Source organism: Trachurus trachurus (genome assembly GCF_905171665.1).
Source record: "Trachurus trachurus genome assembly, chromosome: 19".
Taxonomy (NCBI): Eukaryota; Metazoa; Chordata; class Actinopteri; order Carangiformes; family Carangidae; genus Trachurus; species Trachurus trachurus.
In genome coordinates, this window is record NC_139913.1 from 585,823 (window position 1) to 611,055 (window position 25,233).

Consider the following 25,233-nt stretch of genomic DNA (forward strand, 5'->3'; position numbering starts at 1 on the left):
CCGTACAGGTGGTTAATCCACTGGTCCTGGTCCTGCAGAGAAACATCTGGTTCATCATAATTAAGCTCAAATAATATAATAATAATAATAATAATAATAATAATAATAATAATAATAGTTATTATTATTATTATTATTATTATTATTATTATTATTATTATTATTATTATATTATTATTATTATTATTATTATAACAGTCTAATGTTGTAGCAGCAGCAGCAGCAGCTGTGTGGGTCTGGTACCAGTAAACCTAGTCAGAGTGAGACCTCTGCTCTGATCCTCTCCACCGTGTTGCGCATGCGCAGCTTCTCCGCCCACGCGGTAACCGGAAGGTTGAGGAGTGAAGAGGAGTGAGTCATCTCCTCTAGAGCAGCAGAGAAGATCTTTGTCTGTTTCTGTCTCCACCATCTCTGTCCCCGTCGCTGCTGCTGCTGCGGCTTCACTCCGCAGCTCTGATTCTCTGATTCTCTGCTCTAGGGACTAGTCCTCTAGTCCTCTAGTCCTCTAGACCAGGACCAGGACCAGGACCAGGACCAGGTCCAGTCTGGTCCTGAACCCGAACCAGGACCCGAGACCCGGATCTGAACTGCACGTGACGGTGGGAGGTCGACGGAGCTCAGGTACACACACCTTTATGTTCCTCTTTCTGTTCCTCATCTCAGTCCTCTAGTAGCTCCTCCTCCTGCTCCTCCTTCTAGTCCTCCTGGTCCTCCTTCTGAGTCCTCTAGTCCTCTGATCCACTACTCCTATAGTCTTCTGTTCCTCATCTCAGGATTCTGCTCCTCCTTCTGGTTCTCCTTCTGGTCCTCCTCTACTCCTCCTTCTAGTCTTCTGCTCCTCTTTCTGGTCCTCATCTCAGTCCTCTACTCCTCCTTCTGGTCCTCTTGTCCTCTAGTCCTCTGTTCCTCTAGTCCTCTGTTCCTCTAGTCTTCTGTTCCTCTAGCCCTCTGATCCTCTAGTCCTCTAGTCCTCTAGTTCTCTGTTCCTCTGTTCCTCTAGTCCTCTGGTCCTCTAGTCTTCTGGTCCTCTAGTCCTCTAGTCCTCTAGTCCTCTAGTCCTCTGCTCCTCTAGTCCTCTAGTCCTCTAGTCCTCTAGTCCTCTGTTCCTCTAGTCTTCTGCTCCTCTAGTCCTCTAGTCCTCTGTTCCTCTAGTCCTCTAGTCCTCTAGTCCTCTAGTCCTCTGTTCCTCTAGTCCTCTAGTCCTCTGTTCCTCTAGTCTTCTGCTCCTCTAGTCCTCTAGTCCTCTGTTCCTCTAGTCCTCTGGTCCTCTAGTCCTCTGTTCCTCTAGTCTTCTGTTCCTCTAGTCTTCTGGTCCTCTGGTCCTCTAGTCTTCTGTTCCTCTAGTCCTCTAGTCCTCTAGTCCTCTGTTCCTCTAGTCTTCTAGTCCTCTAGTCCTCTGTTCCTCTAGTCTTCTGCTCCTCTAGTCTTCTGGTCCTCTAGTCCTCTGTTCCTCTAGTCTTCTGGTCCTCTAGTCCTCTGTTCCTCTAGTCTTCTGTTCCTCTGTTCCTCTGTTCCTCTAGTCTTCTGGTCTTCTGTTCCTCTAGTCCTCTGGTCCTCTAGTCCTCTAGTCCTCTGGTCCTCTAGTCCTCTGGTCCTCTAGTCTTCTAGTCCTCTGTTCCTCTAGTCCTCTAGTCCTCTAGTCTTCTGGTCCTCTAGTCTTCTGGTCCTCTAGTCTTCTAGTCCTCTGTTCCTCTAGTCCTCTGTTCCTCTAGTCCTCTAGTCCTCTAGTCTTCTGGTCCTCTAGTCTTCTGGTCCTCTAGTCTTCTAGTCCTCTGTTCCTCTAGTCTTCTGTTCCTCTAGCCCTCTGATCCTCTAGTCCTCTAGTCCTCTAGTTCTCTGTTCCTCTGTTCCTCTAGTCCTCTGATCCTCTAGTCTTCTGGTCCTCTAGTCCTCTAGTCCTCTAGTCCTCTAGTCCTCTGCTCCTCTAGTCCTCTAGTCCTCTAGTCCTCTGTTCCTCTAGTCTTCTGCTCCTCTAGTCCTCTAGTCCTCTGTTCCTCTAGTCCTCTAGTCCTCTAGTCCTCTAGTCCTCTGTTCCTCTAGTCCTCTAGTCCTCTGTTCCTCTAGTCTTCTGCTCCTCTAGTCCTCTAGTCCTCTGTTCCTCTAGTCCTCTGGTCCTCTAGTCCTCTGTTCCTCTAGTCTTCTGTTCCTCTAGTCTTCTGGTCCTCTGGTCCTCTAGTCTTCTGTTCCTCTAGTCCTCTAGTCCTCTAGTCCTCTGTTCCTCTAGTCTTCTAGTCCTCTAGTCCTCTGTTCCTCTAGTCTTCTGCTCCTCTAGTCTTCTGGTCCTCTAGTCCTCTGTTCCTCTAGTCTTCTGGTCCTCTAGTCCTCTGTTCCTCTAGTCTTCTGTTCCTCTGTTCCTCTGTTCCTCTAGTCTTCTGGTCTTCTGTTCCTCTAGTCCTCTGGTCCTCTAGTCCTCTAGTCCTCTGGTCCTCTAGTCCTCTGGTCCTCTAGTCTTCTAGTCCTCTGTTCCTCTAGTCCTCTAGTCCTCTAGTCTTCTGGTCCTCTAGTCTTCTGGTCCTCTAGTCTTCTAGTCCTCTGTTCCTCTAGTCCTCTGTTCCTCTAGTCTTCTGTTCCTCTAGCCCTCTGATCCTCTAGTCCTCTAGTCCTCTAGTTCTCTGTTCCTCTGTTCCTCTAGTCCTCTGGTCCTCTAGTCTTCTGGTCCTCTAGTCCTCTAGTCCTCTAGTCCTCTAGTCCTCTAGTCCTCTGCTCCTCTAGTCTTCTGTTCCTCTAGTCCTCTTGTCCTCTAGTCCTCTAGTCTTCTGCTCCTCTAGTCTTCTGTTCCTCTAGTCCTCTGGTCCTCTAGTCCTCTAGTCTTCTGCTCCTCTAGTCTTCTGTTCCTCTAGTCCTCTGGTCCTCTAGTCCTCTAGTCCTCTGTTCCTCTAGTCCTCTAGTCCTCTAGTCCTCTGGTCCTCTAGTCCTCTAGTCCTCTGTTCCTCTAGTCCTCTAGTCCTCTAGTCCTCTAGTCCTCTGTTCCTCTAGTCCTCTAGTCCTCTAGTCCTCTGTTCCTCTAGTCCTCTAGTCCTCTGTTCCTCTAGTCCTCTGTTCCTCTAGTCCTCTGTTCCTCTGTTCCTCTAGTCCTCTAGTCCTCTGTTCCTCTAGTCTTCTGGTCCTCTGGTCCTCTAGTCTTCTGTTCCTCTAGTCCTCTAGTCCTCTAGTCCTCTGTTCCTCTAGTCTTCTAGTCCTCTAGTCCTCTGTTCCTCTAGTCTTCTGCTCCTCTAGTCTTCTGGTCCTCTAGTCCTCTGTTCCTCTAGTCTTCTGGTCCTCTAGTCCTCTGTTCCTCTAGTCTTCTGGTCCTCTAGTCTTCTGTTCCTCTGTTCCTCTAGTCTTCTGTTCCTCTGTTCCTCTAGTCCTCTAGTCCTCTGTTCCTCTAGTCTTCTGGTCCTCTGGTCCTCTAGTCTTCTGTTCCTCTAGTCCTCTAGTCCTCTAGTCCTCTGTTCCTCTAGTCTTCTAGTCCTCTAGTCCTCTGTTCCTCTAGTCTTCTGCTCCTCTAGTCTTCTGGTCCTCTAGTCCTCTGTTCCTCTAGTCTTCTGGTCCTCTAGTCCTCTGTTCCTCTAGTCCTCTGTTCCTCTAGTCTTCTGTTCCTCTGTTCCTCTAGTCTTCTGGTCTTCTGTTCCTCTAGTCCTCTACTCCTCTGATTCTCTAGTCCTCTAGTCCTCTAGTCCTCTAGTCCTCTAGTCCTCCTGAGTCCAGCTGCCGTGTTGCGTTCACTGTCACTGAGAGAAAAGAGGAAACGGTGGTTTCAGTTTCCTTCTGTCTCGTGTGATAAAACAGAACCAGGTGTTGGTCTCAAGCTTTTATTCTGAAAGTCAGAGGAGTTCACCTGTCCCTCAGGTGAGTTCAGTCCCTCAGGTGAGTTGAGTCTCAGGTGGTTAGGTGAAGGGTTAGGTTGAGTCTCTCAGTGAGAGGATTCCTGTTGAACCGGATCATCCAGATGTTTCTCCGAGTCGTCAGAGGGAATGTGGACGGACAGGAAGTCACCGCCACGAGGAGCTGCTCCACACCTGCTCCACACCTGGTCCACACCTGGTCTCAGTGATCAGCATCAGGTTGCCGTGACGATGGTCTCCAGGCTGCATGGCGGTGCTTGTTGCCGTGGCGACGTGGCGAGGCCGGGTGTCGATGCTGCTCTTTGTGTCCGTTCTTCTTCTCTGTTGTTTAAGTGGATGAGTCAGTGGATCATTAGTTACCGGTCGTCATGGTAACCGTGATGAGAGGCGCCTCGCCAGCCGCCACACGGCCGCCTCTGATTGGCTGTTAGCTTTAGCCACGTGCTAACTGTCAGTGAAGTGTCTTCTGTCCTGTTTGTCTCTGCAGTGAAGCATCATGGGAGGTGGCAGACGGACGTGGGCCGAGGAGTGACACACACACACACACACACACACACACACACACACACACACACACACACCATGGACCAAGGCTTCAGTCTAAATACACTGGTAAGTGTGTGTGTGGATCTGAGCTTGTGGAGCGAATGTTTTGTTTTCTCTCTGTTGCATTTTTTCTCTTCCTCTCACACTGCAAAACCTCTAAATCTCACCAAGAATATTTGTCTTATTTCTAGTCAAAACAAATCTCATTCTACTTAAAATAAGACTCATCACATAAAAAGTAGCTTGTTTTTAGACACTTTTTACTTCTTTCAAGCAGATTTTCACTTGAAATAAGTAGAAAAATCTGATAGTGGAGCAAGTTTTTCTTTCCTATTACAAGCACAAAAAACTTGCTTTCACTGGCAGATTTTTCTACTTATTTCAAGTGAAAATTAGTTTGAAACAAGTGAAAATGATCTAAAAACAAGTTCATTTTTAGGTGATGAGTCTTATTTTAAGTGGAAAGAGATTAGTTTTGACTAGAAATGAGACATTTTGACAAGAAATAAGACAAATATTCTTGGAAAGATGTAGAGTTTTTACAGTGCAGCCGAGGCTACGCCCCCTCTCAGATCAGGGTCAAAAGGTTCCGTCCAAACGAACACAGGTATTTTTTCGATCTTTCATCCCCACGTCGTCGTCGTTTCCTCCTGAAACCAGAGTGTTTTGTAGTCAGAGTCCAGGTGAAGTTTTTAGAAAACGTGACGTGTGGAAAACCGCAGTTAATCTCCTGTCGCCATTGTTTGATGTCACAGTGTGCGACGGTAGTAAACAGTAAGGTGTATCCAGTGAGTCACGTCCACAACAACACTTCGTCACGTGACCAACTGATGAAGTTGCTGTTATATATATATATATATATATATATATATATATATATATATATATATATATATATATATATATATATATATATGTATATATACAGTATAATCCACATTTTGCTGAATTTAGTTCACCTTTGTTGTTTGTCCGGTTGTTTTTCCAGCCTTGTGATTGGCTGAAGTGGCCGTCCTGTTAAACTGGAGGCCAAAAGTTTGGTTTCAAAAACACCCGTGTTGCTGTGGACGAAGCCTCAGAAAGACAGACCTGAAACTGGAGAAAAGATCTGAAACTGGAAACATAAAACATGCAACTGAAAGAAAACGTTTTCCAAATGTCACAACATGTGAAAGTGAAAAACAATGACCATAATTATATTTAAACTGAAAAACTATTTTATTTATACGTTGATGTATTTTTCAAATTTCAAATGTCATTTTTCAACTAGAAACCATTCGACCCCCATGTAGTTCCCTGAGCTCTGAGACCTTCAGATTAAAAGTCTGCATCACGCCCCCCCGCCCCCCTCCCCCCAGTGAACAGAGAGCTGCTTATCAGTCTGTAACAAATGCTGCATTCAGGCTCACAGCAGAGACGGTAAATCGGAGTTTCCTGCCTGAAGACGCAGCTCAGCTGTCACATGTTAATGTGATGGGGGGGGGGGGGGGGGCTGCAGGACCATGATGTCATGTCAGACCAGTTAAACCTGACGACTTGACAGAAATACTGGACGACTGGATCAAAGGGAAATTCAGGGATGGATCCTGAATCAACAGCTTGAAGGAACGAACACGATCCGGATTATTAACAATGTTGAGACACAACCGGAGTTCTAGTCAGTTCCCTCATCAAACTCATCAAATACACAAACCAACAACTCCACAACGCTCTGGTGGACAAGTTGTGAGCTGCACATTCACCACGCTATGAGATAATAACACAACGTTACCACACAGAGTTGTTTTAGAGGGAAATTCATGCAAAACCACTGATGCACGTTGCCTTCAGGGACAGTTTTTCATCATCAGTCTCTGTATTTCCCTCTAAAACAACTCTGTGTGGTAACGTTGTGTTATTATCTCATAGCGTGGTGAATGTGCAGCTCACAACTTGTCCACCAGAGCGTTGTGGAGTTGTTGGATTGTGTATTTGATGAGTTTGATGAGGGAAAACAAGAAATCCCGTAATGAGCCTCCGTAGCGTAGCTCTGAGCAGCTCACGGCTCTGCTCCGCCGTTCTAAAAACAGCTTGCACCGACAATTAAAGGTAAAGAACCTACTGCTATGACTATAGGGATTATGGTGATGGGCCAGTTTGACAAAATGTTGAACTATCCCTTTAAGCTGGGAGTCAAACAGTGTGTGTGTGTGTGTGTGTGTGTGTGTGTGTGTGTGTGTGTGTGTGTGTGTGTGTGTGTGTGTGTGTGTGTGTGTGTGTGTGTGTGTGTGTGTGTGTGTGTGTGTGTGTGTGTGTGTGTGTGTAGAAGAAGCTGGCTGCGGAGCCCGACTACACGGACGTGACTCTGACGGCGGCGGAGCGTGTGCGAGCGCTGGGGAAGCTGGGCGTTACCGTGGAGATCAACGAGGACGTGGCGCCGCGCCGCTACTTCCGCTCCGGCGTGGAGATGGAGCGCATGGCGGCCGTCTACCTGGAGGAGGGAAGTCTGGAGAACGCCTTCGTCCTCTACACCAAGTTCATCACGTAAGACACCAGACACAAGACACGCCCCCTCTGACATCACAACACAAGACACGCCCCCTCTGACATCACAGCACCAGACACGCCCCCTTTGACATCACAACACAAGACACGCCCCCTTTGACATCACAACACAAGACACGCCCCCTCTGACATCACCCCCCCCCCCCGTGCAGCCTCTCACGGCGCCGTGTGTTCAGTCTGTTTGTAGAGAAGCTGCCGGCTCACAGAGACTACCAGCAGAGCAGCGTCAGCGACAAGACGCTCATCATGAAGGTAACAACACCATGACCTCTGACCTCTGACCTATAACGACATATTGACGTAAATTAAATTACAGCTGCTTTTAGAAATTTCAAAAGTTCAGATTTATCAAATAGTTTTTCATGTCGACGTCGTCCTCTGATTGGTTCCTCTGGTTGTGAAAGTCTAGATGCAGATTCTTCACTATTTTTCTTCCTTTGTCTTGACTCAAACCTTTAACCCAACTGCATTTACAGATGTTTAGAGCTGCAACTAAGGATTATTTTAATTATCCATTAAACGATTAATCCATTAGTTGTTTGGTCAATAAAACATCAGTTAGTGTTTCTCAAACCACCAGACGACATCGTCCTCTAATGTCTTGTTTTGTCCACAAACTAAAGAGAGACTCAGTTTATTGTCATAAAGGAACAAAGAAACCAGAAATATTCACATTGAAGAAGCTGGAATCAGAGAATCTGGAGCTTTTTTTGTTTAAAAAACAACTCAAACTGATTATTAGATTATCAAAATAGTTGACGATTAATTTAATAATCGATTATTATTTGATTACGGCTCTAGAAATGGTCGATACAAATGTGTAATGTTTTTTATTCTCTGACACTAAGTTGTTCACAGTTGTAGTTCAAGTTTAATAGGGAGCAATTTGATTGAATTTGTCCACATGACAGTGACTGCTGTGAAGGTTTACGTGCAGATGTGTTGAGATGACGACAGATGTTCAGTGAAAACCATAGACTGTATAAAGGTGTAAACAGATCTTCTCATAGTAAAAGAGGAACTGAAGTTCTTTTATTTCATCGTCTTCATGTGGTTTCAAGTTAAGGATTTACACACTGTCAGGTTTTAAAATGTGAAAATGGTTAAAACAGTTGAGAGAATTTATTCAAAATTAAGAAAAGTAATCAAAATGTAATCAAATGCAATTAGTTACAATACCTGTGTGTGTGTGTGTGTGTGTGTGTGTGTGTGTGTGTGTGTGTGTGTGTGTGTGTGTGTGTGTGTGTGTGTGTGTGTGTGTGTGTGTGTGTGTGCGTGTGTACGTGTGTGTGTGTGTGTGTGTGTGCAGACGCTACAGGAAGTGGCGTTCCCGCGGCGAGACGAGCTGAAGCGGCGCCTGGAGGAGAAGTACAGCAGGGAACACACTCAGTACCTCAGAGCTCAGGTCAGTCTGCGCCGGCCAATCAGCTTTGACCTCTGACCTCCTCGGCCAATCAGACGGTGTTGTTTCCCCAGAGTCAGGCCGTGGTGGCGGCGGACGGGTGTGGCCAGCAGCTGCAGGGCCTCTCCCTATTGGAGGAGGACAGGAGGCGGGGCTTGCTGCTGGAGGGGGAGCGGCAGCGTGTCGCGGCGCTCCGGCGGATGCAGATCGAGTCCGAACAGTTCCGTTACTTTGAGGATCAGCTGAGGCGTCAGGACCTGGCCAATAGGAGAGGAGAGGAGGCGGAGCTAAAGGTACCAACACACAGGAAGCAGGAAGCAGTCTGGTCACATGAGACAAACCACCATCAGAATCAATCAGAGGATGTTTTATCATTGATCACAGATCTCTTCAATATCTCTGTTATTTGTTTAAACACTGGAAGTGTGTAGTGTTAGCCTGCCTCCACCTAAAGTCGCTAATTAGCTTAGCTCAAACACTGGAAGTGTATAGGTAGTGTTAGCCTGCCTCCACCTAAAGTCGCTAATTAGCTTAGCTCAAACGCTGGAAGTGTATGGGTAGTGTTAGCCTGCCTCCTACCTAAAGTCGCTATTTAGCTTAGCTCAAACACTGGAAGTGTGTAGTGTTAGCCTGCCTCCTACCTAAAGTCGCTAATTAGCTTAGCTCAAACGCTGGAAGTGTGTAGTGTTAGCCTGCCTCCTACCTAAAGTCGCTAATTAGCTTAGCTCAAACGCTGGAAGTGTATGGGTAGTGTTAGCCTGCCTCCTACCTAAAGTCGCTAATTAGCTTAGCTCAAACACTGGAAGTGTATGGGTAGTGTTAGCCTGTCAACACTTAAAGTCGCTAATTAGCTTAGCTCAAACACTGGAAGTGTGTAGTGTTAGCCTGCCTCCTACCTAAAGTCGCTAATTAGCTTAGCTCAAACGCTGGAAGTGTATGGGTAGTGTTAGCCTGCCTCCTACCTAAAGTCGCTAATTAGCTTAGCTCAAACACTGGAAGTGTATGGGTAGTGTTAGCCTGTCAACACTTAAAGTCGCTAATTAGCTTAGCTCAAACACTGGAAGTGTATGGGTAGTGTTGGCCTGCCTCCTACCTAAAGTCGCTAATTAGCTTAGCTCAAACACTGGAAGTGTATGGGTAGTGTTAGCCTGTCAACACTTAAAGTCGCTAATTAGCTTAGCTCAAACGCTGGAAGTGTATAGGTAGTGTTAGCCTGTCAACACTTAAAGTCGCTAATTAGCTTAGCTCAAACACTGGAAGTGTATAGGTAGTGTTAGCCTGCCTCCACCTAAAGTCGCTAATTAGCTTAGCTCAAACGCTGGAAGTGTATGGGTAGTGTTAGCCTGCCTCCACCTAAAGTCGCTAGCTCAAATGCTGGAAGTGTATGGGTAGTGTTAGCCTGCCTCCTACCTAAAGTCGCTAATTAGCTTAGCTCAAACGCTGGAAGTGTATGGGTAGTGTTAGCCTGCCTCCTACCTAAAGTCGCTAATTAGCTTAGCTCAAACACTGGAAGTGTATGGGTAGTGTTAGCCTGTCAACACTTAAAGTCGCTAATTAGCTTAGCTCAAACACTGGAAGTGTATGGGTAGTGTTAGCCTGCCTCCTACCTAAAGTCGCTAATTAGCTTAGCTCAAACGCTGGAAGTGTATGGGTAGTGTTAGCCTGCCTCCTACCTTAGCTGAAATCAGCAGTCAGAAGCTGATTTCATTTTAGCTCTAAACTCTGTAAATATATCACTTTATCCACATTTCAAACATGTTTAGGTGAGAAAGTAGCCGTTTAGATCAGCAGTGTGTCGTTTATTTGTCTAAATACCAGCTGTTTACTATTTTGTTTGGACGAATTTGGCGCTATTCAAGCTAGCCGTTGTGACCAACGCACTTCAGTTACTTTCACAAAATAAAACACCCGTTGCCCTCACAGCCGTGTTTTGTGATGTAATAACCCCGGTCCTGGTCCAGAGACCGGTGCTACTGGTCCTGCTGGTTCTACTGGTTCTGTTGCCGTGACTACGTTACTACGTTTGTCCTGCAGGTGGAGACCAAAGTGCCTCAGGTGATGGACGGCTCGTCGCTCCCTCAGCAGCCAATCAGAGACGCCGTCCGGTCCCAGGGGGCGGACCCCAACAGAAACAGGCCGCCGCCTCCAACCGGCCAATCAGCTGCTACGCTGGCTGGAGTGCACTGTGAGCGCACACACACACACACACACACACACACACACACACACACACACACACACACACACACACACAGAGTTACTCAGTCCGTGCTGTGTGTGTTAACGCTGTGTCGCTGTGTGTTTGTTTCGCTGCAGCTCAGCGGGTGGAGCGTCTGAGGCGGGTGGTGATTCCCAGAGACCTGACGTACCGGTTCCTCCTGATCTCAGACACCAACACGGCCAGAGGCATCGAGACCTGTGGAGTGCTGTGTGGACGCCTGGTTAGGCTGCTTTACTAGTTACTAGTTACTAGTTACTAGTTACTGACTAGTTACTGACTAGTTACTGACTAGTTACTGACTGGTTACTAGTTACTGACTGGTTACTAGTTACTGACTGGTTACTAGTTACTGACTAGTTACTGACTGGTTACTAGTTACTGACTGGTTACTAGTTACTGACTAGTTACTGACTGGTTACTAGTTACTGACTGGTTACTAGTTACTGACTAGTTACTGACTAGTTACTAGTTACTGATCTCAGACACCAACACGGCCAGAGGCATCGAGACCTGTGGAGTGCTGTGTGGACGACTGGTTAGGCTGCTTTACTAGTTACTAGTTACTGGTTACTGACTAGTTACTGACTGGTTACTAGTTACTGACTGGTTACAGACTAGTGACTAGTTACTGGTTACTGACTGGTTACAGACTAGTGACTGACTACTGACTAGTTACTGGTTACTGACTGGTTACAGACTAGTTACAGATTACTGACTGGTTACTGGTTACTGACTGGTTACAGACTAGTTACTGGTTACTGACTGGTTACTGACTAGTTACTGACTAGTTACTGACTGGTTACTAGTTGCTGACTAGTAACTGACTGGTAACTGACTAGTTACTAGTTACTGTCTCTCTCTCTGTGTCTCAGACCCACAACGAGCTGGTTACAGACTAGTTACTAGTTACTGACTAGTTACTGACTAGTTACTGGTTACTAGTTACTGTCTGGTTACTGGTTACTAGTTACTAGTTACTAGTTACTAGTTACTAACTGTCTCTCTCTCTGTGTCTCAGACCCACAACGAGCTGGTTACTAGTTACTAGTTACTAGTTACTAGTTACTAGTTACTAGTTACTGTCTCTCTGTGTCTCAGACCCACAACGAGCTGGTCACAGACTAGTTAGTAGTTACTGACTAGTTACTAGTTACTAGTTACTAGTTACTCTCTCTCTCTCTATGTCTCAGACCCACAACGAGCTGGTTACTAGTTACTAGTTACTAGTTACTAACTGTCTCTCTCTCTGTGCCTCAGACCCACAACGAGCTGGTTACTAGTTACTAGTTACTAGTTACTAGTTACTAACTGTCTCTCTCTCTGTGCCTCAGACCCACAACGAGCTGGTTACTAGTTACTAGTTACTAGTTACTAACTGTCTCTCTCTCTCTGTCTCAGACCCACAACGAGCTGGTTACTAGTTACTAGTTACTGACTAGTTACTAGTTACTAGTTACTAACTGTCTCTCTCTCTCTGTCTCAGACCCACAACGAGCTGGTTACTAGTTACTAGTTACTAGTTACTAGTTACTAGTTACTAGTTACTGTCTCTCTCTCTGTGTCTCAGACCCACAACGAGCTGGTCCTGACCCACGTCGTGATCCCGAAGCAGTCGGCCGGTCCAGATTTCTGCGACATGGAGAACGTGGAGGAACTCTTCAGCTTCCAGGACCAACAGAACCTGCTGACGCTGGGCTGGATTCATGTACGGCCACACGCCAAGCACATGCTAAGCACACGCCAAGCACATGCTAAGCACACGCTAGACACACGCTAAGCACACGCTAGACACACGCTAAGCACACGCTAGACACACGCTAAGCACACGCTAAGCACACGCTAAGCACACGCTAGACACACGCTAAGCACACGCTAAGCACATGCTAAGCACACGCCAAGCAAACGCTAAGCACACTAGACACATGCTAAGCACACGCTAGACACACGTTAAACACACGCTAGACACACATTAAGACACGCTAGACACACGCTAAACACACGTTAAACATACACTAAACACATGCTAGGAACACGCTCGCTAGACGCACATTAAGACACACACTAAACACATGTTAAACACATGCTAGACACACGTTAAACACATGCTAGACACACGTTAAAAACACGCTAAACACATGTTAAATACATGCTAAACACACGCTAAGAGCTCCAACAGGAAACAGAACATGACTCTCTGTGTTGACGACTCTGAGGATCCGTCTCCTCTTCCACCGTGTCACATGTTCTTCATCAGCACGTTGTCATGGAGACGGGGATGTATGTGAGCTTCATTTGCATGATCCCAGATCGCCATGGCAACAGGTTGAAGCAGCAGAGATAGGAGCGGACGGACAGAGGCGTCACTCTGCTGACTGTCGGTGTGCAGAGATAGGAACAGACGGACAGAGGCGTCACTCTGCTGACTGTCGGTGTGCAGAGATAGGAGCGGACGGACAGAGGCCTCACTCTGCAGAGATAGGAGCGGACGGACAGAGGCGTCACTCTGCTGACTCTCGGTGTGCAGAGATAGGAGCGGACGGACAGAGGCGTCACTCCGCTGACTGTCGGTGTGCAGAGATAGGAGCGGACGGACAGAGGCGTCACTCTGCTGACTCTCGGTGTGCAGAGATAGGAGCGGACGGACAGAGGCGTCACTCTGCTGACTCTCGGTGTGCAGAGATAGGAGCAGACGGACAGAGGCGTCACTCTGCTGACTGTCGGTGTGCTGTGTGTTTCAGACTCATCCCACCCAGACGGCGTTCCTCTCCAGCGTCGACCTGCACACACACTGCTCCTACCAGCTGATGCTGCCCGAGGCCATCGCCATCGTCTGCGCCCCCAAACACAACGAGTATGACGCACACACACACACACACACACACACACACACACACACACACACACACACACACACACACACACACACACACACACACACACACACACACACACACACACACACACACTAACACGCAGGGCCAGCCCAAGCCTGCACGGGGCCCTAAGCAAAACTTTATTTTGGGGCCAATAATACTGATTATTGATCATTTACACACCTAGTATTAAATTATTTATTTATGAATCATCGTCCTCGTCTGGTAGGTTTTTAGCCGTCTATGGTTTTAATCTGAAGTTCAGCTCAAAGTGCAGCCTGAGGTTGATTCACTCTTAAAGGACAATTCTGGGCAAATTCAACTGGGGGCTGTATGTTCCTAATATTTTAGGTCTAAAAGAAGGAATCTGAAGATTTCCAGGAGCAATTAAACTGAAAATCTTCAGATTCCTTGTAAATGACCTTTAATATGAGCATAGTATTTTTATAAATGTGTTTTTATGTTTACTTAGTAACATTCTTTAAAGCCAGGCTTTTATTTTTTATACATTAAGCAGACGGATATTCAGGGCTTTTATTTTGAAAGCGTCTTGCCGAGACCTCGTACACATCCGGTGCTTCGGAGTTTACCGGCAGAAGGAAAAGTATGTCTGCAAGGCTAAGGAGTGTCTTCAATGCTAAAAGCAAGCAAAGTGTGTCTAACCCACATGAAACGCCCTAGCACCTGGCTAATAAGGGGCACAAGGTTTGCATTTCATGCTATATTTATGTCCGGCTCGAGTTTGGTTGCCGTGGATATTTTCATGCATAAAGTGTATTGTGGTTAGCGGTAGCTACTATTAGCATCGGCGAGCTGCCGTGTCGGTCTGTATTGAAGTGAGATGAAGCTGTAAGCTAACTCGTTGGTTGTTTTAGTAATGCAACAGGATGTATTTTGTCTGTTTTATATGCGGTCTGCTAAGGTTAAAAACTGTGTATTGGGTTAAAAACGAACGGTTAAAAATGCTAATTTCATTCTAAATACTGTTTTATATTGCACTCTATGGGAGGTTGTCTTTCAGTTAAAATGTGAATTTTCCCTCATGACTGTAACATCAATCGTAGCAGTTAAAATATATATTTAAATTCATGGAGTAAAACCTGTGAGTCTACAATAAGTTTATTAGATAAAAGGTCAACTTACATGATTGTGATAAAGGCAGTTAAAGGTAATTTTAAGTAAGATTAAAGGTAACTGTATTTTGTTTTCTTCTTTTCATAGCTCTTACGGTGTGTTTGCATTGAATACGGTCCAAGGAATAAAACATTGTGAACCATCAGTTTGAGAGTCCGACCATCATTTAGCCGGGGATGCTACAGTAAGAGCTTCACCTCATCCGTCACATCACGCCGCTGACCAAGGACAACTGTAGAGGGACCTGATGTGATGGTCAAGGATTGTGGTACCTGCTCACAACATGGAAGCATCAGTAAAGACGCCTCCAGACGACAGAGACTCCGAACAGATGAAGGATAAGGATACTGAAGAGGAGGATCTCCGTCGCTCTGGTCGCCTACGGAATCCCACGGAAAAGATGCTTGCATTTCATGAGGAGGAGGCCCACAAAAAGGAGAAAAGGTTGACTCACATTTATGAACAATGGAAGATCCAGGCACGTAAGGCTAGAAAACAGTTAAAGTTAAACATTCCTGAAAGTGACATTGCAACTCTTATAGACACACTAGAAGAAGGAAAAAACTGTGTTATAAACCTGTACATAGACATCAGAGCTCACCTCACTCCATCTAATGAGACAAGACGTCGTATTGATGCCTGTGAGGCAGTTACAAGGGACATTGTTAAAATTGCTCTTGAAAGGATATCAGGCATAGATGAAGAATTTGATAGTGAAGCAGTAAAGCAGCGTCTTCATGAGCTTCTTAACAGAGACTATGCTCACTCCATCTACGGATCCACAGCTTCACCTCCAAGTCAACACTCAAGTAAAGGTTCAAGTCAACACTCTGTTATAGCAGCAAAAAGAGCAGACGCTGCAGCAGAATTAGCAGCAAAGGAAGCAGAGTATGAAGTGTTATTGAAGGAGGAGAAACAAAAAGAAAAGATTCAAGTCTTAGAGGAGAAACAAAAAGAAAAGATTCAACTCCTAGAGGGACAACAAAGGAAAGAACTTGAAGCTCAAAAACGTGAGTTGGAAAGATTAAAGGCAGAGAAGGACATTAAAGCTGCACGAGCTAGGTTCACAACTTATGATCAGGAAGTAATGCAGGAAGCAAGTGTTCATTCTGTAGATCAGATGAGAACGAGAGAACATCAGTTTGTGTGTCCTCCTTCAGCTCTCATACAGCAGCCCACTGATATCACAATGACAGCATCACCTGCAAGGACAGATGTAAGTTATCTGGCTCAGGCAGTCCAAGATAGCATAGCTCTGAACAGGCTCCCAATGCCAGAACCGTCTGTATTTACTGGTGACCCTATCCAGTTCATTGAGTGGAAGGCTTCCTTCACATCCCTCATAGACAAAAAGAACATTGCTTCAGCTGACAAATTACATTATTTGAAAAAATATGTAGGAGGTCCAGCTCGAAAGACACTTGATGGCATATTTTATAGAAATGATGATGAAGCCTACAAAGATGGATGGAACCGTCTCAACCACAGGTATGGTCAGCCGTTTGTTATACAAAAGGCATTCAGGGAAAAACTAGCAAACTGGCCAAGGATTCAACCAAGAGATGCAGAGGGACTTAGAGCATTCGCTGATTTCTTACACTCATGTCTGGAAGCCATGCCTTATGTTAAAGGTCTGAACATTTTGAACGATTGTGAAGAAAACCAGAAATTGGTCCAAAAGCTACCTGATTGGGCAGCATCACAGTGGAACCGCAAGGTCACTCAAGTCATGAGAGTTGACCAGGAGTTTCCCAGCTTCCAGGAGTTTGTCTTCTTCATTGTAACGGAGGCAGAAATTGCATGTAATCCTATTACTTCATTCCACGCTCTCCACTCATCAGAGACTAACTCATCACGTCATCTGAAAGAAAAGAAATGTAAATCCAGTGTTTATCACACACAGACAGTTACAGAGAATGAAACACAAGGACAGTTAAGAACAGGTTTAAAGCCACCATGTGTGTTTTGTCAAGACAGTAAACATCAACTTCATCGCTGTCCTGAGTTTAAAGGGAAAGCTCTAGAGGAACGACGGAAATATGTGAAAGAAAAGAAGCTTTGCTATGGCTGCTTGAGGACGGGCCATAACGCCAAGGACTGCCGCAATAGACATTCATGCGACAAATGTAAAGCAAGACATCCTACGCTTCTCCATGATGACACCTACACCAAGGCCAAGCCCACGTCAGTCTCAAATCAAAGTAACACAGAGGAAACAGCAACCACATTGGCTCTCAGTGTGGCAACTAAGGAGCCATCTACCAACACTTCAATGATAGTGCCAGTGTGGGTTTCTTCTGTCAGCAATCCAGGTACGGAAAGACTTGTTTATGTGCTGCTTGATACCCAAAGCGATACAGTCTTCATTGACCAAGAAGTCAGCAATAGTTTACAGACTGAAACTCATCCTGTAAGACTGAAACTAACAACCATGACAGGAAAGGATGCATTAATGCATAGTCAAAGAGTGTCAGGTTTGAGAGTGAGAGGTTACTGCTCTGCTATCCACATTGATCTCCCCCCTGCTTACACCAAGGACTGTATACCAGTGAATCGAACACACATTCCTACCTGTGACACGGCACGGAACTGGAATCATCTCATCAAAATAGCAGATGAAATCCCACCACAGCTGGAATGTGAAGTCGGTCTGCTGATCGGCTACAATTGCTCAAGGGCACTGGCACCACGGCAGGTAATCCTTGGAGGAGATAGCGAACCATATGCAGTTCAGACGGATTTGGGGTGGAGTATTGTAGGCTGTTCACCTCACCACAACTCACCAAGCATCACCAACATGTGTCACAGAGTTTCAGTCAGAGAGCTTCCTCCAGTGACCCCAGCTGAGGCACTCAGGGTTCTCGAGTCTGACTTTAAAGATGCCAATAAGGACGGAAAGACTGTGTCTCAGGATGACATCCGCTTCCTGGATGTGTTAAAGGAAGGGATCAAGAGGAACATTCATGGACATTACGAGATGCCACTCCCCTTTAAAGAGAGACCCTATCTCCCTGACAACAAACAACTGGCGATGGTACGGCTCAGTCACCTTAAAAGAAAGCTGGCGAAGGATGACAAGTACAAAGAACATTATGTGAAGTTTATGGATGAAATCATCATAAGAGACTTACAGAAGCAAGCATATCCAGAAGAGTTAAAGTTGCTCAGTAAGGTAACTCAACTTCCCTCTCAGAGTAAACTGTTTCAGATGGATGCTTTTCTTGATCAGGATGGACTCCTCAAGGTGGGAGGAAGACTGAAAAATGCATCACTCCCTACCTCACTGAAGCATCCCGTGATCATACCAAAGAGTCATCCCATCACCAAGGCAATAATTGCTCACTGTCACGACAAGGTCCAACATCAAGGAAAAGGCTTGACTATTAATGAGATCAGATCAAATGGATTCTGGATTCCAGGAATCAACAGAGCTGTGGCAACGCATCTGCATCAATGTGTTACATGTCGAAAACTCAGAAGATTCACAGAGGAGCAGCGAATGGCAGATTTGCCGTCTGAGCGTGTGGATCCATCACCACCTTTCACCTATTGTGGAATGGACTGTTTCGGTCCGTTTTTCACCAAACAAGGACGCAAGGTACAAAAGAGATACGGACTGCTTTTCACCTGCCTTTGCTGTCGAGCTATCCACATTGAAATGTTAGACGACATGTCGACAGATGCCTTCATAAATGGACTTCGTTGTTTCATTGCAATAAGAGGAGCAGTACGTGACATAAAATGTGACCAAGGAACGAACTTCGTTGGAGCTAAAAATGAACTGAATGAAGCTCTCAAGCAATTGGATGCTGATCGTCTGACTACGTTTTTGGCTGAGAAACAGTGTGACTTCAGCATGAACGCTCCGCATGCAAGCCATGCTGGAGGCGTATGGGAGAGACAGATCCGAACGGTGAGGAATGTTCTTCGTTCAACTCTTTCACCCTCATCAGGCAGGCTGGACGATGCCTCTCTACGGACATTCTTTTATGAGGCAGCAGCTATTGTGAACAGTCGTCCACTCACCGTTGACAACTTAAATGATCCAGATAGTCCAGAGCCGCTAACGCCCAATCACCTACTCACCATGAAACCCACTGCAGCCTTACCACCTCCTGGCAGATTCATCAGAGAGGATATGTATGCTCGTAAGAGGTGGCGCCGTGTTCAGTACCTTGCAGAGCAGTTCTGGGGCCGGTGGAGAAGAGAGTATGTGTACAACATCGCCACCAGACAACGCTGGCATACTCCAAGGAGAAACCTCAAAGTCGGTGACATTGTGATGGAAAAGACAGAAGATCAGCCTCGCAACGAGTGGAAATTGGCTAAAGTTGTAGAGACAGTGACTGATAAAGATGGACTAGTGAGGAGAGTGAAGATTCGTGTTGGAGATCAGAAGATGGGAAAGGAGGGACAGCGTTCTGGCAAGCCATCCATCGTTGAACGTCCAGTGCAGAAGCTGATCCTGCTCCTAGAGACTGTTTAATCACCCCCTTCACTCCACAACCTATCCTTTACAGTATGAAGAGTTTATGGACATTTTTGACTCAAGCACTAAAGGTTAAAGGTCACATGGTTTAGAAATCATTCATGCTTTACATCTAATAAGGGGATGAAAAAACCAGTAATGATTTGGTGGGAGTGTAAATGACCTTTAATATGAGCATAGTATTTTTATAAATGTGTTTTTATGTTTACTTAGTAACATTCTTTAAAGCCAGGCTTTTATTTTTTATACATTAAGCAGACGGATATTCAGGGCTTTTATTTTGAAAGCGTCTTGCCGAGACCTCGTACACATCCGGTGCTTCGGAGTTTACCGGCAGAAGGAAAAGTCTGTCTGCAAGGCTAAGGAGTGTCTTCAATGCTAAAAGCAAGCAAAGTGTGTCTAACCCACATGAAACGCCCTAGCACCTGGCTAATAAGGGGCACAAGGTTTGCATTTCATGCTATATTTATGTCCGGCTCGAGTTTGGTTGCCGTGGATATTTTCATGCATAAAGTGTATTGTGGTTAGCGGTAGCTACTATTAGCATCGGCGAGCTGCCGTGTCGGTCTGTATTGAAGTGAGATGAAGCTGTAAGCTAACTCGTTGGTTGTTTTAGTAATGCAACAGGATGTATTTTGTCTGTTTTATATGCGGTCTGCTAAGGTTAAAAACTGTGTATTGGGTTAAAAACGAACGGTTAAAAATGCTAATTTCATTCTAAATACTGTTTTATATTGCACTCTATGGGAGGTTGTCTTTCAGTTAAAATGTGAATTTTCCCTCATGACTGTAACATCAATCGTAGCAGTTAAAATATATATTTAAATTCATGGAGTAAAACCTGTGAGTCTACAATAAGTTTATTAGATAAAAGGTCAACTTACATGATTGTGATAAAGGCAGTTAAAGGTAATTTTAAGTAAGATTAAAGGTAACTGTATTTTGTTTTCTTCTTTTCATAGCTCTTACGGTGTGTTTGCATTGAATACGGTCCAAGGAATAAAACATTGTGAACCATCAGTTTGAGAGTCCGACCATCATTTAGCCGGGGATGCTACATTCCTTCTTTTAGACCTAAAATGTTAGGAACATACAGCCCCCAGTTGAATTTGCCCAGAATTGTCCTTTAACAATCAAAGTGATGTAGAACTGAGTGGGAAACTGAAGGACATCCAGGCCGACTAACAAAATAAACTAATAGACGATGCATTTTCTGTAGTCAAGTCAAGTCAAGTCACAATTTATTTATAGAGCACATTTAAAACAACCTCAGTCGACCAAAGTGCTCTACAACCCATCATCACATCATCTGCTTTTATATTTTTGGTTTTAAATGAACTGCAACAACAACAACAACAACATTCTGGAGCAGAAGTTGCTCTGTAGATTTAACACAGTTAGTTGCATTGTGGCGCCCCCCAGTGGTCATGGAGCCCAAACAGGAGGTTAGGAGGAGGCTGCGCACACACACACACACACACACACACACACACACACACACACACACACACACACACACACACACACAGGTAACTGTAACTCTCTCTCTCAGTACCGGTGTGTTCCGGTTGACCGGCTCGGGGATGTCGGAGGTGTCCGGCTGCAGGATGAAAGGTTTCCACCCCCACTCCAAGGAGCCGCCGCTCTTCACCGTGAGCACCTCTCTCTCTATCTCTCTATCTCTCTCTCTCTCTCTCTCTCTCCGTTCACTCTGTTTAGGTCCCTGAACGCCTCATGCACATTAGGAGCTATGCTAACATTTCCCCCCGTCTCCAGTGTTTGTGCTAAGCTAAGCTAATACAGAGGAAACAAGAGGATTCACCTCAAAGTTCAGCTACAGAACAATAATTAACAGTATTTATTTCAGTGTGCAGGTAAAAGCTACTCATGTAGAGCTGTGGTTCTGGTTCTGGTTCTCAACCTGTGGTCCGGGGACCTTCAGAGGCTAAAACGGGGTCCCCAACTTTTTCTTGAAATTTTACCACAATTCTTTTCCAGAAATTTTACATTTTTTCATGAAATTTCTTGAAAGTTGTTTCAATAATTCAGGCCATTGGCAGTGATTTCAATGTACATTGACTTAAAAAAAGTAACGTTTAAATATTTCTGTATTGGTGTTTGTTTCAAACTGTTGTCCAATGGGGGTCGGTGGGTCTTTGATGCAGAATAGTTTGAGAACCGCTGATGTAGAGGAGATCTGTCAGGCTTTTCTTTAGATTTAGATTTATTTATTTGTCATTGTGCCGTTTACAACCAAATATTGTTGTTGGAGCAAAACCTCCAGATGTCTAACAGAATGAGAAAGAAATAGAAAAGAAAATCTAAAATAATAGCTCACTGAATTTACAGAAGTAATTTAAACTTAAACACATGTTTCTTTCTCTCTCTCAGGTGTGTAAACATGTGGTGGTGAGAGAGTCAAAGATCAGTCTGCTGGACCTCAGATGACAGAGGAGCCGCTGCAGCGCTTCGGTCTGTCAAGTGGAAACTGTGAACACCTGTGTGTGTGTGTGTGTCAGTGTGTGTGTGTGTGTGTGTGTGTGTGTGTGTGAGAGTGTGTGAGACTGTGTGTGTTTGTTTACAAAAACTGTGACAGTTGAAGTGACCGAGTGCCTTCACATCAACACATGAATGTTTCCTGTCAGCAGCACTGAGAGAGAGTGAGACACAGAGAGAGTGAGACACTGAGAGAGTGAGACACAGAGAGAGTGAGACACAGAGAGAGTGAGACACTAGGTGTGTTTCCATTTCCCCTAGAAATGTGCAAAACCTAAATATCGCAATAAAAAACAGGTAATGGAAACACCTACATTTTGAAAAACCTCTCAAATATCGCTAAAAAGTTTTTATGCTCTCATGAGGTGTTTGTTTTTCAGACGTATCGATATAAACGTGTATCACAAAAGTGTAATGGAAACACTTTTTTCGCATTTACACGTCAGCAGAGTTGTGTGTGTCCACGCTGTGTTGGTTTATGTGACGGGACGAATGAACCACATGTTTGTTGTCATGCATTGCTGACCTGGGCATTGTTTCTCAATAAATTAGAGAAACCTTTCCTATCATTCCCCTTTTCCCTGCATGGTTGAAGGAGATTGGCTCCACGCTCCGCTCCCTCCTGCACCGACATCGTCCCCTTCAGTCACATAAACCAGTACGGGTGTGTGGAACATGTCCCCTCTAGTCACATAAACCAGTACGGGTGTGTGGAACATGTCCCCTCTAGTCACATAAACCAGTACGGGTGTGTGGAACATGTCCCCTTTAGTCACATAAACAGTACGGGTGTGTGGAACATGTCCCCTCTAGTCACATAAACCAGTACGGGTGTGTGGACACGACCACCTCATCAACGCTGCGGCGCTACACGGGCTTTTGCCTTTCAGCAATCCAGCGCTGTTTTCGTCTTTGAGGCGCTTACGTCCAGCTTCCTCAATGTGAAGTCTCGCAGGGCGAGAATTATGGGATACCGCGAGACTAGATTACGGCTCATTCGCCAAACACCTTTCAATGGAAACACCCGCAAATAGCAATTGTACTTTTTCGAAATTTCTGAAATATCACTTTTACTTTGCAAAAATCTGTAATGGAAACGCAGCTAGTGAGAGAGTGAGACACTGAGAGAGTGAGACACTGTGAGAGTGAGACACCTGTCCAATCCTCTGTGACAATTTGTCAGATCTGATTCTTGTCCAATAAAAACTGTTAAAGTTTTACAGCATAGTCCTTTTTCATTGGCTGGTGGATTAATCCTGATCATTGGTTGGTTGTCGACTCGCTGCATTTCAAAGTAAAGTGTTTGTGTGTGTGTTACTGCTCCCAGTGCTCCAAGGTTAGAAGGAAACAGCGAGTTACCATGTTTTTGTAGCAGTTAGCATAGTTAGCACCTGTCGGAGCTTTATGCTGCGTTGAGACACTCAGAGTTTTCCACTGGGAAAGATCCGATATCCAACATCAAACGCACCACGCCAGAATAACCAAAAACGATCCGATACGTATCTCGATACACGGGGTAAGATACGATGCAGGAACGAATCAGATTTTCTGATTAAAATCTTTTTTTCGTTACACCGCTAGTATTTTGCCATTTAAATGCATTTTAATTGATGTTTTACCGTTGACGGTAGCTATGCCTCGCATCAGTGCAGATTGTTGTGACGTCAAATTGATGCTTCGCCAAGTAGGAGCTCCGACTTTAGGTGGCGTTTGACTGCACTTTTCCAAGTCGGATGTCGGAAAGATCTGAGTTTAGCATAGCATCTGTTGTTTCTGAACACTGAGCATCTGTCAGTTAGCCTGTCAGAGCAGTTAGCAGTTAACATGTAGGCTACCTGTGTGTTAGCCTGTGTGTTAGCCTCAAGGGGGCAGTTGTCGGTCTGAGAAGTGAAGCTCACTTCCGCGTTCAAAAAACTGCAATCCCCCCGGCTTCCTCTGGGGGATGGTACCGGAAGGGAGCATTCTCCATAGACCCCCATGTTAAAATAGCCGACTTTATGTCCTCAGTAAACATGTTAAAAGCCTGGTACCATTACGTTTTCTGGTCTCAACCGATAGTTTCTACCCCCACACACACTCTGAGGGGGTGAATTTTTTTTTAACTCTACCATTTTACTGTTATTAGGTAAAAATTCTGGCCAATTAGGGCGCGGAAACGTTGAGTGACAGGTCCGGAGACTGCTGCTTCGAGGCCAGTGGGCGGGCTCTCGGCCGGCCAACGGCCGCACCGCTCCAAATATTGGCAAGTAGAATTCAACATGGCGCGGTTCAAACCCCCGTAGTAGCGGTACAAAACAGACTCCCCCAAACCAATGGGTGACGTCACAGACGCTACGTCCATTCTTTTTACAGTCTATGGTTAGCCTGTGTGTGTTAACCCTTGTTAGCCTGTGTTTTAGCCTGTGTTAGCCAGTGTGTTAGCCTGTATTAGCCTGTGTTAACCTGTGTTTTAGCCTGTGTATTAGCCTGTGTTTTAGCCTGTGTTAACCTGTGTATTAGCCTGTGTGTTAGCCTGTGTTTTAGCCTGTGTAAGCCTGTGTTTTAGCCTGTGTTAACCTGTGTTTTAGCCTGTGTGTTAGCCTGTGTTAGCCAGTGTTTTAGCCTGTGTTAACCTGTGTATTAGCTGTGTGTTAGCCTGTGTATTAGCCTGTGTTTTAGCCTGTGTGTTAGCCTGTGTATTAGCCAGTGTTTTAGCCTGTGTGTTAACCTGTGTTTTAGCTTGTGTTTTAGCCTGTGTATTAGCCTGTGTTTTAGCCTGTGTTTTAGCCTGTGTAAGCCTGTGTTAACCTGTGTTTTAGCCTGTGTTAGCCAGGGTTTTAGCCTGTGTTAACCTGTGTGTTAGCCTGTGTGTTAGCCTGTGTTTTAGCCTGTGTGTTAGCCAGTGTTTTAGCCTGTGTTAACCTGTGTATTAGCTGTGTGTTAGCCTGTGTTTTAGCCTGTGTGTTAGCCTGTGTGTTAGCCAGTGTTTTAGCCTGTGTTAACCTGTGTATTAGCTGTGTGTTAGCCTGTGTTTTAGCCTGTGTGTTAGCCTGTGATAGCCTGTGTATTAGCCAGTGTTTTAGCCTGTGTGTTAACCTGTGTTTTAGCTTGTGTTTTAGCCTGTGTATTAGCCTGTGTTTTAGCCTGTGTATTAGCCTGTGTTTTAGCCTGTATTAGCCTGTTTTAACCTGTGTATTAGCCTGTGTTTTAGCCTGTGTATTAGCCTGTGTTTTAGCCTGTATTAGCCTGTGTATTAGCCTGTGTTTTAGCCAGTGTGTTAGCCAGTGTGTTAGCCTGTGTTAGCCTGTATTAGCCAGTGTGTTAACCTGTGTTAACCAGTGTGTTAGCCAGTGTGTTAACCTGTATTAGCCTGTGTTAGCCTGTGTTAACCTGTATTAGCCTGTATTAGCCAGTGTGTTAGCCTGTATTAGCCTGTGTTTTAGCCTGTTTTAGCCTGTGTTAGCCAGTGTTAGCCTGTGTTAACATGTGTTAGCCTGTATTAGCCAGTGAGGACTCGGACACAGTCGTCTTGTATGACAGCTCTTTATTGTCTTCCTGGGGCCATCTCATCATCTGTCACCTCCATGTTGGCGACGTCACATCACACATTCTCTACAACACGCTACGGACACGGGCCACGCCCCCTGCTCAGGCCACGCCTCCTGCTCAGGCCACGCCTCCTGCTCAGGCCACGCCTCCTGCTCAGGCCACGCCCCCTACACAGG

The 25,233-nt window shown here is 45.4% G+C and overlaps 1 protein-coding gene across 1 annotated transcript; it reads left to right on the plus strand.

The window, feature by feature from the left end:
* Nucleotides 1-520: 520 nt before the first annotated feature.
* On the plus strand, nucleotides 521-22,640 carry stambpl1 (STAM binding protein-like 1). Its single transcript, XM_083994419.1, has 12 exons — nucleotides 521-621; nucleotides 4,312-4,436; nucleotides 6,676-6,893; nucleotides 7,091-7,166; nucleotides 8,224-8,319; nucleotides 8,391-8,609; nucleotides 10,351-10,501; nucleotides 10,633-10,757; nucleotides 12,105-12,242; nucleotides 13,276-13,388; nucleotides 20,586-20,685; nucleotides 21,425-22,640. Exons 2-12 carry the CDS (start codon nucleotides 4,407-4,409, stop codon nucleotides 21,479-21,481), a joined length of 1,323 nt encoding a protein of 440 aa, XP_083850545.1. The 5' UTR covers nucleotides 521-621; nucleotides 4,312-4,406; the 3' UTR covers nucleotides 21,482-22,640.
* Nucleotides 22,641-25,233: the final 2,593 nt, after the last annotated feature.

Coding starts and splice junctions, on each gene's coding strand:
- stambpl1 (XM_083994419.1), top strand. CDS start 4,407: ATGGACCAAGGCTTCAGTCTAAATACACTG. Junction 7,167..8,223: donor ACAAGACGCTCATCATGAAG/GTAACAACACCA, acceptor GTGTGTGTGCAG/ACGCTACAGGAAGTGGCGTT. Junction 8,610..10,350: donor GAGAGGAGGCGGAGCTAAAG/GTACCAACACAC, acceptor TTTGTCCTGCAG/GTGGAGACCAAAGTGCCTCA.